Source organism: Bombina bombina, chromosome 4 (assembly GCF_027579735.1).
Source record: "Bombina bombina isolate aBomBom1 chromosome 4, aBomBom1.pri, whole genome shotgun sequence".
NCBI classification, from domain to species: Eukaryota; Metazoa; Chordata; class Amphibia; order Anura; family Bombinatoridae; genus Bombina; species Bombina bombina.
In genome coordinates this window covers 173,438,007-173,450,021 of record NC_069502.1, presented here as the reverse complement: position 1 = coordinate 173,450,021, position 12,015 = coordinate 173,438,007, and the positions used below count along the sequence as shown (strand labels likewise).

General features: G+C 39.6%; 1 protein-coding gene across 2 annotated transcripts in view; it reads left to right on the top strand.

The window, feature by feature from the left end:
* Positions 1-12,015, top strand: part of ASAP2 (ArfGAP with SH3 domain, ankyrin repeat and PH domain 2) — a 774,383-nt gene that overhangs the window by 445,809 nt on the left and 316,559 nt on the right. For both annotated transcript variants that reach the window (XM_053709709.1, XM_053709708.1), the window contains exon 6: positions 7,668-7,797. In XM_053709709.1, the coding sequence (XP_053565684.1) occupies positions 7,668-7,797 (130 nt within the window). The remainder of the gene's footprint in view (positions 1-7,667; positions 7,798-12,015) is intronic.

Below are 12,015 nucleotides of genomic sequence, written 5' to 3'. Positions count from 1 at the left end.
GCTGTCTGGAATTCTCTGAAGGCTCAGGGATCATGGACTCAGGAGGAGAGTCTCCTTCCAATAAACATTCTGGAATTGAGAGCAGTTCTCAATGCCCTTCTGGCTTGGCCCCAGTTAACAACTCGGGGGTTCATCAGGTTTCAGTCGGACAACATCACGACTGTAGCTTACATCAACCATCAAGGAGGGACAAGAAGCTCCCTAGCGATGATGGAAGTATCAAAGATAATTCGCTGGGCAGAGTCTCACTCTTGCCACCTGTCAGCAATCCACATCCCAGGAGTGGAGAACTGGGAGGCGGATTTCCTAAGTCGTCAGACTTTTCATCCGGGGGAGTGGGAACTTCATCCGGAGGTCTTTGCCCAAATACTTCATCATTGGGGCAAACCAGAGATAGATCTCATGGCGTCTCGACAGAACGCCAAGCTTCCGTGTTACGGGTCCAGATCCAGGGATCCGGGAGCGGTCCTGGTAGATGCTTTGACAGCACCTTGGACCTTCGGGATGGCTTATGTGTTTCCACCCTTCCCGATGCTTCCTCGATTGATTGCCAGGATCAAACAGGAGAGAGCATCGGTGATTCTAATAGCGCCTGTGTGGCCACGCAGGACCTGGTATGCAGATCTAGTGGACATGTCATCCTGTCCACCTTGGTCTCTGCCTCTGAGACAGGACCTTCTGATCCAGGGTCCCTTCAAACATCAAAATCTAATTTCTCTGAAGCTGACTGCTTGGAAATTGAACGCTTGATTTTATCAAAACGTGGATTTTCTGAGTCAGTAATTGATACCTTAATACAGGCTAGGAAGCCTGTTACCAGAAAGATTTACCATAAAATATGGCGTAAATACTTACATTGGTGCGAATCCAAGAGTTACTCATGGAGTAAGGTTAGGATTCCTAGGATATTGTCTTTTCTACAAGAAGGTTTAGAAAAGGGTTTATCCGCTAGTTCCTTAAAGGGACAGATTTCAGCTCTGTCCATTCTTTTACACAAACGTCTGTCAGAAGTTCCAGACGTTCAGGCTTTTTGTCAGGCTTTGGCCAGGATTAAGCCTGTGTTTAAAACTGTTGCTCCGCCATGGAGTTTAAACTTAGTTCTTAACGTTTTACAGGGTGTTCCGTTTGAACCCCTTCATTCCATAGATATCAAATTGTTATCTTGGAAAGTTCTGTTTTTAATGGCTATTTCCTCGGCTCGAAGAGTCTCTGAGTTATCGGCCTTACATTGTGATTCTCCTTATCTGATTTTTCATTCAGACAAGGTAGTTCTGCGTACTAAACCTGGGTTCTTACTTAAGGTGGTCACTAACAGGAATATCAATCAAGAGATTGTTGTTCCATCATTGTGTCCTAATCCTTCTTCAAAGAAGGAACGACTTCTACACAATCTAGATGTAGTCCGTGCCCTGAAATTTTATTTACAGGCAACTAAAGATTTTCGACAAACTTCTTCTCTGTTTGTCGTTTATTCTGGACAGAGGAGAGGTCAAAAAGCTTCTGCTACCTCTCTCTCCTTTTGGCTTCGTAGCATAATACGTTTAGCTTATGAGACTGCTGGACAGCAGCCTCCTGAAAGAATTACAGCTCATTCTACTAGAGCTGTGGCTTCCACTTGGGCCTTTAAGAATGAGGCCTCTGTTGAACAGATTTGCAAGGCTGCAACTTGGTCTTCTCTTCATACTTTTTCCAAATTTTACAAATTTGACACTTTTGCTTCTTCGGAGGCTGTTTTTGGGAGAAAGGTTCTTCAGGCAGTGGTTCCTTCCGTATAAAGATCCTGCCTGTCCCTCCCGTCATCCGTGTACTTTAGCTTTGGTATTGGTATCCCAGAAGTAATGATGACCCGTGGACTGACCACACTTAACAGAAGAAAACATAATTTATGCTTACCTGATAAATTCCTTTCTCCTGTAGTGTGGTCAGTCCACGGCCCGCCCTGTTTTTTATGGCAGGTCTAAATTTTTAAATTATACTCCAGTCACCACTGCACCCTTTAGCTTCTCCTTTCTCGTTGGTTCTCGGTCGAATGACTGGGTGTGACGTAGAGGGGAGGAGCTATATAGCAGCTCTGCTTGGGTGATCCTCTTGCACTTCCTGTTGGGGAGGAGTTAATATCCCAGAAGTAATGATGACCCGTGGATTGACCACACTACAGGAGAAAGGAATTTATCAGGTAAGCATAAATTATGTTTTTTCACACATTTTGTTACAAACTTTAGGTTTCTCACTGAATTTATTTACAAACAGCTTGTGCAATTATGGCACAAATGGTTGTAAATGCTTCTCTGGAATCCCCTTTTTTCATAAATAGCAGACATATATGGATTTGGTGTTGCTTTTTGGTAATTAGAAGGCCGCTAAATGCCACTGCGCACCACACGTGTATTATGCCCAGCAATGAAGGGGTTAATTAGGGAGCATGTAGGGAGCTTGTAGGGTTAATTTTAGCTTTATTGTAGTGTAGTAGACAACCCTAAGTATTGATCTAGGCCCATTTTGGTATATTTCATGCCACCATTTCACCGCCAAATGCGATTAAATAAAAAAAAAAGTAAAATTTTTCACAATTTTAGGTTTCTCACTGAAATCATTTACAAACAGCTTGTGCAATTATGGCACAAATGGTTGTAAATGCTTCTCTGGGATCCCCTTTGTTGAGAAATAGCAGACATACATGGCTTTGGCGTTGCTTTTTGGTAATTAGAAGGTCGCTAAATGCCGCTGCGCATCACACGTGTATTATGGTTAGCAGTGAAGGGGTTAATTAGGTAGCATGTAGGGAGCTTGCAGGGTTAATTTTAGCTTTAGTGTAGAGATCAGCCTCCCACCTGACACATTACACCCCCTGATCCCTCCCAAACAGCTCTCTTCCCTCCCCCACCCCACAATTGTCCCCGCCATGTTAAGTACTGGCAGAAAGTCTGCCAGTACTAAAAAAAAAAAGCTATCCTTGATAAAAAATTTTTTTACATATGCTGCTCTGGAGGATCCCCCCTTAGCCCCCAACCTCCCTGATACCACCCAAACAGCTCTTTACCCATCCCCCTCTAACTTATTAGTAGCCATCTTTGGTACTGGCAGCTTTTTTAAAATATTTTTCTGTAGTGTAGCTTGCCCCCCCCCCCCAAAAGACCAACCCCCCACCCCCTCCCAGATCTCTTAGATCGACATACTTTAGATATATTTGGCCCTCACTGCCACTTTTCTCCCATCATTTTTCTGTAGTGTAGCGGTTCCCACCCGCTCCCTACCCGTGCACGCGCGCGCCCGGCGTTCCCGCCCACGATTCCACCCCCCTCCACATCATACGGCCCATCGATGGCCGCCCACCCGCCTCCCAGACTGGCTCCCACCCACCAACGAAACCGGCCATCGATGTCCGGTGCAGAGAGGGCCACAGAGGGGCTCTCTCTGCATCGGATGGCCAAGGGGGGTTATTGCAGGATGCCTCGATGTTGAGGCATCACTGCAATAACCGGAAAGCAGCTGGAAGCGAGCAGGATCGCTTCCAGCTGCTTTCCAGACCAAGGACGTACGCCATACGTCCTCAGGCGTTAAGTGTATTTTTTTTGAGGACGTATGGCGTACGTCCTTGGTCGTTAAGGGGTTAAAAGGGCCTTTTGCAGGCATTGCCCCAAAGTAATCGGCTCTTTTACCTGTAAAAAAAATTACAATACCCCCCCAACATTAAAACCCACCACCCACACACCCAACCCTACTCTAAAACCCACTCAATCCCCCCTTAATAAAACCTAACACTACCCCCTTGAAGATCACCCTACCTTGAGACGTCTTCACCCAACCGGGCAGAAGTAGACCTCCAGACGGCCAGAAGTCTTCAGCCGATCCGGGCAGAAGAGGACCTCCAGAGGGGCAGAAGTCTTCATCCATCCGGAGCGGAGCGGGTCCATCTTCAAGCCAGCCGACGTGGAGCATCCTCTTCCATTGACATCCAACTGAAGAATGAAGGTTCCTTTAAATGACGTCATCCAAGATGGAGTCCCTTGAATTCCGATTGGCTGATGCCGCCTTTTTAGGGCTATTTGTAATTTAGTATAGGGTAGGGCTTTTTTTTATTTTGGGGGGCTTTTTTTATTTTATTAGGGGGATTAGAGTAGGTGTAATTAGTTTAAAATTCTTGAAATTATTTTTTGTAATTTAGTGGGGTTTTTTTTTTTGTACTTTATTTTATTTTATTTAATTGTAATTAGTTTAGAGTAGGTGTAAATTAGTAATTTAATTTAGGTAATTCATTTATTTATAGTGTAGTGTTAGGTGTAATTGTAACTTAGGTTAGAGTTTATTTTACAGGTAAATTTGTATTTATTTTAGCTAGATAGTTATTAAATAGTTAATAACTATTTAATAACTATTGTACCTAGTTAAAATAAAAACAAACTTGCCTGTAAAATAAAAATAAATCCTAAAATAGCTTCAATGTAATTATTAGTTATATTGTAGCTAGCTTAGGGTTTATTTTATAGGTAAGTATTTAGTTTTAAATAGGACTAATTTAGTTAAAGGGACAGTCTAGTCAAAATTAAACTTTCATGATTCAGATAGGGCATGCAATTTTAAACAACTTTCCAATTTACTTCTATTATCTAATTTGCTCAATTCTTTAGATATCCTTTGTTGAAGAAATAGCAATGCACATGTGTGAGCCAATCACACAAGGCCTTTATGTGCAGCAACCAATCAGCAGCTACTGAGCATATCTAGATAGGCTTTTCAGCAAGTGATATCAAGAGAATGAAGCAAATTAGATAATAGAAGTAAATTAGAAAGTTGTTTAAAATTTCATGCTCTTTCTAAATCACGAAAGAAAAAAATTGGGTTTCATGTCCCTTTAATTGTAGTTATTTTATTTTGATTTATTTAAATTATATTTGAGTTGGGGGGGCTAGGTTTAGGGTTAGACTAAGATTTAGGGGTTAATACATTTAATATAGTGGTGGCGACGTGGGCGGCAGATTAGGGGTTAATAAATGTAGGTAGGTGTCGGCGATGTTAGGGACGGCGGATTAGGGGTTAATAAAATGTAACTAGTGTTTGCGAGGCGGGAGTGCGGCGGTTTAGGGGTTAATATATTTATTAAAGTGGTGGCGATGTCCGGTCGGCAGATTAGGGGTTAAAAAATTTATTTAAGTGTTTGCGATGGGGGGGGGCTCGGTTTAGGGGTTAATAGGTAGTTTATGGGTGTTAGTGTACTTTTTATCACTTTAGTTAAGAGTTTATGTTACGGCGTTAGCCCATAAAACTACTGACTTTTATATGCGGTAGGAGTCTTGACAGGAGAGGGTATACCGCACACTTTTTCCAAGACTCGTAATACCGGCGTTAGGCAAATCCCATTAAAAAGATAGGAAACGCAATTGACGTAAGGGGATTTGTGGTATGCTCGAATCACGGAAAAAAAGTGAGCGGTACACCTGTACCTTCCAGACTCGTAATACCAGCGGGCGTTAAAAAGCACCGTTGGGACCTCTCAACGCTGCTTTTTAAGGCTAACGCAAGACTCGTAATTTAGGCGTTTGTGTTCAACTAAGTTTTCCTGGTATATGTTTTAGGTCATTCAGATGGTTTTACCACTTTCAATTGCAGCACTTCTAATTGATTAGAATGGCTTTAAACAAAAGCTAAAAATCACTTAAAGGGATATGAAAGAAATTTTATAATTAAGATAGTTCACACAATTTTACAGGCCTTTTTAATTTATATATTTTATCAAATTTAACTCTTTCTCATGATATTCTAGGCATGCTCAGGAGCAGCAATACACTTTAGTAACTAGCTTGTGATTGGTGGCTATACACATATTTCTCTTGTCATTGGTTCACTAGATGTGTTCCGTTAGCTTCCAGTAGTGCTTTGCTTTGTAGCTGACTTTAACTATGTGTTTTACACATTAAAACACAGTTATATACAAGTAATAGTGCAATAATAAAATGCTCTAATAAAATGCTTTAACACATTTGAGCATTTTTTAACACTTTGATGACCCTTTTAAGGATATCTGTCTTTGCCATACACTGTGTACATACTGCACAGTGATTTCATAGAACAGTGCAAGAGCTCATTTACATCTGGCTGTAATTGGGAAAATCAGAGGAAATAAACATACTATGAATACAATTTTTATATTATAGTTTCAACAAGCTGCTTACATTGCTACTTTTATTGAGCACTACACTGTAATATAGGTGTCTCTTTTCATACAGAAGTGTAGGATATGCCCCTTTGCAAGATATGCAGCTCTAAAGGTAAATGTAAGAATCTTATGAAGGACCTCGTATTACTGACTGATGTTTTTAGATATCTCACCTGAACGTAGAGCTTTACAGAATCTAAATATTAGACTTGGAAACACAAAATGTTCGTGGGGGAGGTTCCCCTTCCAAAAGGACTCAGTGATGTATAGGAAGGAAATAGTTTTTATTATGAAGTGTTAGAAATATGTAGCAATGTAATTTGATGTGTAGAATAACTTCCTGATAGAAATGAATATGCCTCAGGTTGTATATCATGCTGTCCACAAATTGCATGCAAGGTCCTGAAGGAAGTTTTTAAAAAAAATGTAGTCTGTCTCTGTAGTTCTGCTGTTAAATCAACAGAGTTTTCTTCCCATGTTATCACAGAAAAATCACAGATTAAATAAAACAAATCTAGATCAGATCACACAGTCACAACATCTAATTAGTGATTGGTTGCTTTGAATTTGGCAGTACAATTGGACTTGTTCTGTGAATGGCATTCAGCTAGTGATTGATACTAATTCACATGTGCTGTTAGCTGTAACTGATTTGTTTATACCATTGACCAACTATGCAAATCTAATAAGTCAGATAGAGAAAATGGATATAATTTCCATGCCTTTCCCTTGAGGGTTTACCGTTCTAGAGCTGCCTTTGTGTATAGAGTTCTCACTGAATAAACTGCTGGGTAAAGACTGTAGCCTGACTGTAGCCAAACAAAATTACATAATAGTATTTGCAGGGGTGGAAAAAAACCTATGCTTTAGTAGTCAGGGGTTAAATAAAAGCTACTAGCCCAGAGGGAAAAAGTTACTAGTCGAACCTATTTAAATAGATAGGAAAAAGTCAAATGTCTAAGTCACCCACTTCAATTTCTAAGTCGACCGGGACTAATGGACCACTGGAAATTTCAAGCTCTGAATACACTTAAACCCAAACATTTTCTTTCATGATTCAGATAGGGCATACAATTGTAAACAACTTTTCAGTTTACTTCAATTATCTAATTTGCTTCATTTTCTTGTTATCCTTTGTTGAAGGAGCAGCAATGCACTATAGGAAGCTAGCTGAGCACATCAGATGAACCAGTGACAACAGTCATAGATTGCAGCCACCAATCAGCAGTTAGCTCTCATGCTTCTGAGCCTACCTAGGTATGATTTTGAGCAAAGGATACAAAGAGAAGGAAGCAAATTATAATAGAACTAAATTTGAAAGTTGTTTAAAATTGTAAGCTTTATCTGAACCACGAAATACATTTTTGGGGTTTCATGTCCTTTTAATTAAAAACCTACTACATTTGAACCTGTAATATATTCGGATGAGTTTTTATTCTATCACCTATCAGTATCACCTTTTTGAGGTTATGGTGAGCTACTTTTCATATATCATCTGTTCCTTGCTTTTCAGGACCAAAATAGAAAAGGAAAAAAAGGAACACGCTAAGCTGCATGGCATGATACGGACGGAAATCAGTGGCGCTGAAATTGCTGAGGAGATGGAGAAAGAAAGACGATTCTTTCAGCTTCAGATGTGCGAGGTACCACAGCTGATAAATGATATTGCTGTTAAGTGTGATCACAGATTATTTAGCATCGCTGCTGTCATGCTAAAAATAAATTTGTTCTTTTTCCTTTGTCAACAAAAGTAACCTCTTGTTTCTTCCTGTTTCCGTGTGAATTATTAGCCCATAAATGAAGTAAACGCTTTGTTCAAGATAGCAAATATTTTGTCACTTTATCTAAGACACTGCAATACATAGACTCTTGCAAACCCACCAGGGCTACTATAAAGAATTGTAGCTGAAAAAATGTTCCATAAAGTAAAAGTAAATCCTAGCGTTGTACAAACGCTAGGATTGACTATTGAAACAAATAAAGGGCACTTTCATTCATGAAGTATAAGATACTTCATGTAGAAAGCTCCTTTATTTGATTCAATCGATCACTGTTTTTAGCTGCTACAGCAGCCCATGGCTAAAAAATGTTTTGGCTAAGAGGTGACGTTTTCACCTCTTAGCCAATAGCCGTGCGGAAAATCCGGCTTGGCGCCGGATTTACCGCACTGCTATTTGCTAAGAGGTGAAAACGTCACCTCTTAGCCAAATTTTTTTTAGCCATGCTCTGCTGTAGGAGCTAAGAGCGGCGATCAATTGAATCAAATAAACGAGCTTTCTACATGAAGTATCTTATACTTCATGAATGAAAGTGCCCTTTATTTGTTTCAATAGTCAATCCTAGCGTTTGTACAACGCTAGGATTTACTTTCACTTAAACCATTCTTTATATGGCATGCCCAGGGATGTCTAAAACTTTTCAAGTCAGGGGCCACATTGACTTTGGGTTCACAAAGAGTAGGCAGGGCCAATCCTTTTAAAGAGAAGAGCTATCTGCAGTTTGGGTTGGCTGTTAAAAAGCATTGGAGCACTGAATTATAAACCATGAGTCCAAGATTAAAACAACATGAGCTAAGGGAATACCTAAAATATCTTAACATACACTGGTTTACAAAGTCTTTTCTTTCTTTTTGGTTGATTATATCTCAGCTATAAAGTGTCTCATAATAACAGCGCATATAGAAAGTAGATAACATAATAATCAAGCAGATAATATTAATGTCACAATATCAACTCTAGACAAGTGCTAAATTTTGTATCTTATTTGGTTTGCAAAATATGATGAAATTAACCTTTTTCTGGCATTTGGTTTATTCTAAAAAGAGATAGATTAGAACAGAAGAGCAACTCAAAATTTCTTTGGAAATAAAGATATTTTGAGTTCCACATCTGATCTAATATATCTGGTGTTGGAACTAACTGTATTCCGGAAATGGTGGGTAATTGAGTTCTTTTGCAAAACAAATAATGAAAATTAAACACTGGAGGGGCATATCTAGTAAACTTTGTTATACCTGATCTATGAGGTCCGTCAAATATTGTTGAATAGATCTATGGGAGGTTTGCTTTATAAGTTACATGTTAGAATATATTAATCCTTCTTTCTATGTAGTATTTTAGTCATATACAGTAAGTCCCCTACTTACGAACATTTAAGTTACAAACTTTTCAAAGATACGAACACGCGATTCGCATTTCAAATCATGGAAGTTAGTTCTGTGTCTGCCAGATGCGGTTACGCTGCGGTTTATCTTAGAGTACAGTACAAGCCCATGATGTCTGGAAACAGGCGTAAAGCAGCGGTGATGCAGTGGGGACTGCTAAGAAGTGCCAAGCCATAATGATGGAAACAAAAGTTAAAATAATTGAGAGATTGGACAGAGGTGAAAAGATGATCGATGTTTCTCGTTCTTATAACATGAATCGTTCAACCATTGGCATAATTCTAAAGAATAAGGATAAGATCATGTGAAGTCTGCTGTGCCAATGATGTCAACAATAATATCCAAAAAGCGTGGAAAAGTAATAGAGGAGATGGAGAAATTTAGCAGTGTGTGGATTCAGCATCAAGTCCCACTTAGCTTAATGCTGATCCAAGAAAAAGCTAAAAGCCTGTATGAAGACTTGAAGAAGAAACAGAGAATCAGAAGGTGCATCTGAAGAATTGGAGGGTGCATCTTTTAATGCCAGTAATGGATTGTTTCATAGGTTCAAGGCTAGAGCCAACCTTCACAATGTAAAAGTAAGTGGCGAGGCAGCGAGTGCAGATACCGTAGCTGCCCAGGAATTTTCTGTAACGCTTAGAGAAATTATTGATGAAGGTGCTTATTTACCTAAGCAGGTTTTTAATGTAGACGAGACAGGCCTGTACTGGAAGAGGATGCCAGACCGAAGTTACACCAGTAAGGAGGAAAAGGTGATGCCAGGGCATAAAGCAGCAAAGGACAGGGTTACTCTGTTGTTTGGTGGCAATGCTGCCGGCGATATGAAGCTGAACCCTCTCTTAGTTTATCACGCAGAGAACCCAAGAGCCCTTAAAAACATTGCCACAGGCTCTCTTTCTGTTGTATGGAAGAGTAACTCCAAAGCATGGGTTACACAGGCCATTTTCCAGGACTGGTTTTTCCACCACTTTATCCCAGAGATAAAGAAATTTTGCGTGGAAAAATGTTCCCATTTAATATTCTTTTGCTGCTCGACAATGCTCCCGACCACTCCCCATTCATGGATGACTTTCATCCCAACGTCAAAGTAGTGCATCTGCCACCGAATACAAAGGCGCTCATCCAACCTATGGACCAGGGAGTTATTGAGACTTTCAAGAAATATTATTTACGTCACACTTTTCATCAAGCAGTAAAGGAGATGGACGAATAAGCAATAACCTTTGCTCAATTTTGGCCGTAAAAAAGATTGACTTTGCTTGGCGTGAGGTTACAGCTGTCACCATGAATTTTTTACATTGACATTTTACAACCATGAATAAACATAAATAAAGTACATACTAATGTAGTACCAAGACAAAATATAATAAAACATAAGTATATTCAGTCATCAGCAAGCTGATTGGAATCCTCCATTTTATAATTTTTGGTAGCTTTCGTGAGTGATTAATTAGCTGGCCACTCATGGACCCTTTGATATAGGAAACACTGGTGGGGCATGGATCTAATGACACTTCAGGAATATGTTTCAGTGGGTAAGCACCTCTTGAGGTAATGTAGAATAAGTGTGAAATATTGTAGTATATAGGTATATAATATGAGAATATATCAAATAAAAATATAGCTCACTAACCAATTTTAAGCTGGATGTAGCCCCCCCAGGAGCCCATGTTAGCATATGGGGGACAGAGATATTAATGCAGTTTAGTATGGAGTATTTGCTGCAGCTTCTAATTAGTGATACAAAATGCAAATATTAAAAAACCCAAAGGGAAATATTCTTGCTTTTGTGTTCTAACAAGAGTAAAACTTTAGGGCTTCAGAAATATAAATGGCTGAGGGAGTGTGTATCTCTTTGGATGTCTGTAAATGTTATGGACCCAACCAAACTTATGTGTCTAATGAGGAGAGGAGCTAGCAGCTAGAGTATACAAGTGGTACATATCCAAGGATATAGTCGGTCACTTTTGGACCTTGAAAATATATAGTATGAAATAGTAAATGTTGTAAGGTATTCTATGTGCCTAGTAGTAAAGTAGTGAACTAGTACATAGTGGTAGGTTATAATATTAAACTCATCCTTATTAGATAGAGGTGATTCCTAGCCAAGAAAATAAGCAAAGTGTATAGTAAAGAGGAGCTAGTAATTTCTGTGATCATTCTTGAGTCCTACGGTATGACACTGAAACTAAGAGATGAGAATCTATTAGGGTATTGGGAGCAGAGTGGCAGGAAGGCTTTATTTCTTCTGTTAAGTGTGATCAGTCCACGGGTCATCATTACTTCTGGGATATTACTCCTCCCCAACAGGAAGTGCAAGAGGATTCACCCAGCAGAGTTGCATATAGCCCCTCCCCTCTACGTCACCCCCAGTCATTCTCTTGCACCCAACGACTAGATAGGATGTGTGAGAGGACTATGGTGATTTTATTTAGTTTATTTCTTCAATCAAAAGTTTGTTATTTTTTAATAGCACCGGAGTGTGTTATTCCTGCTCTGGTGGAGTTTGAAGAAGAATCTACCAGAGTTTTTACTATGATTTTAGCCGGAGTTGTTAAGATCATATTGCTGTTTCTCGGCCATCTGAGGAGAGGTAAACTTCAGATCAGGGGACAGCGGGCAGTTTATTCTGCAAAGAGGTATGTAGCAGTTTTTATTTTCTAACAATGGAATTGATGAGAAAATCCTGCCATACCGA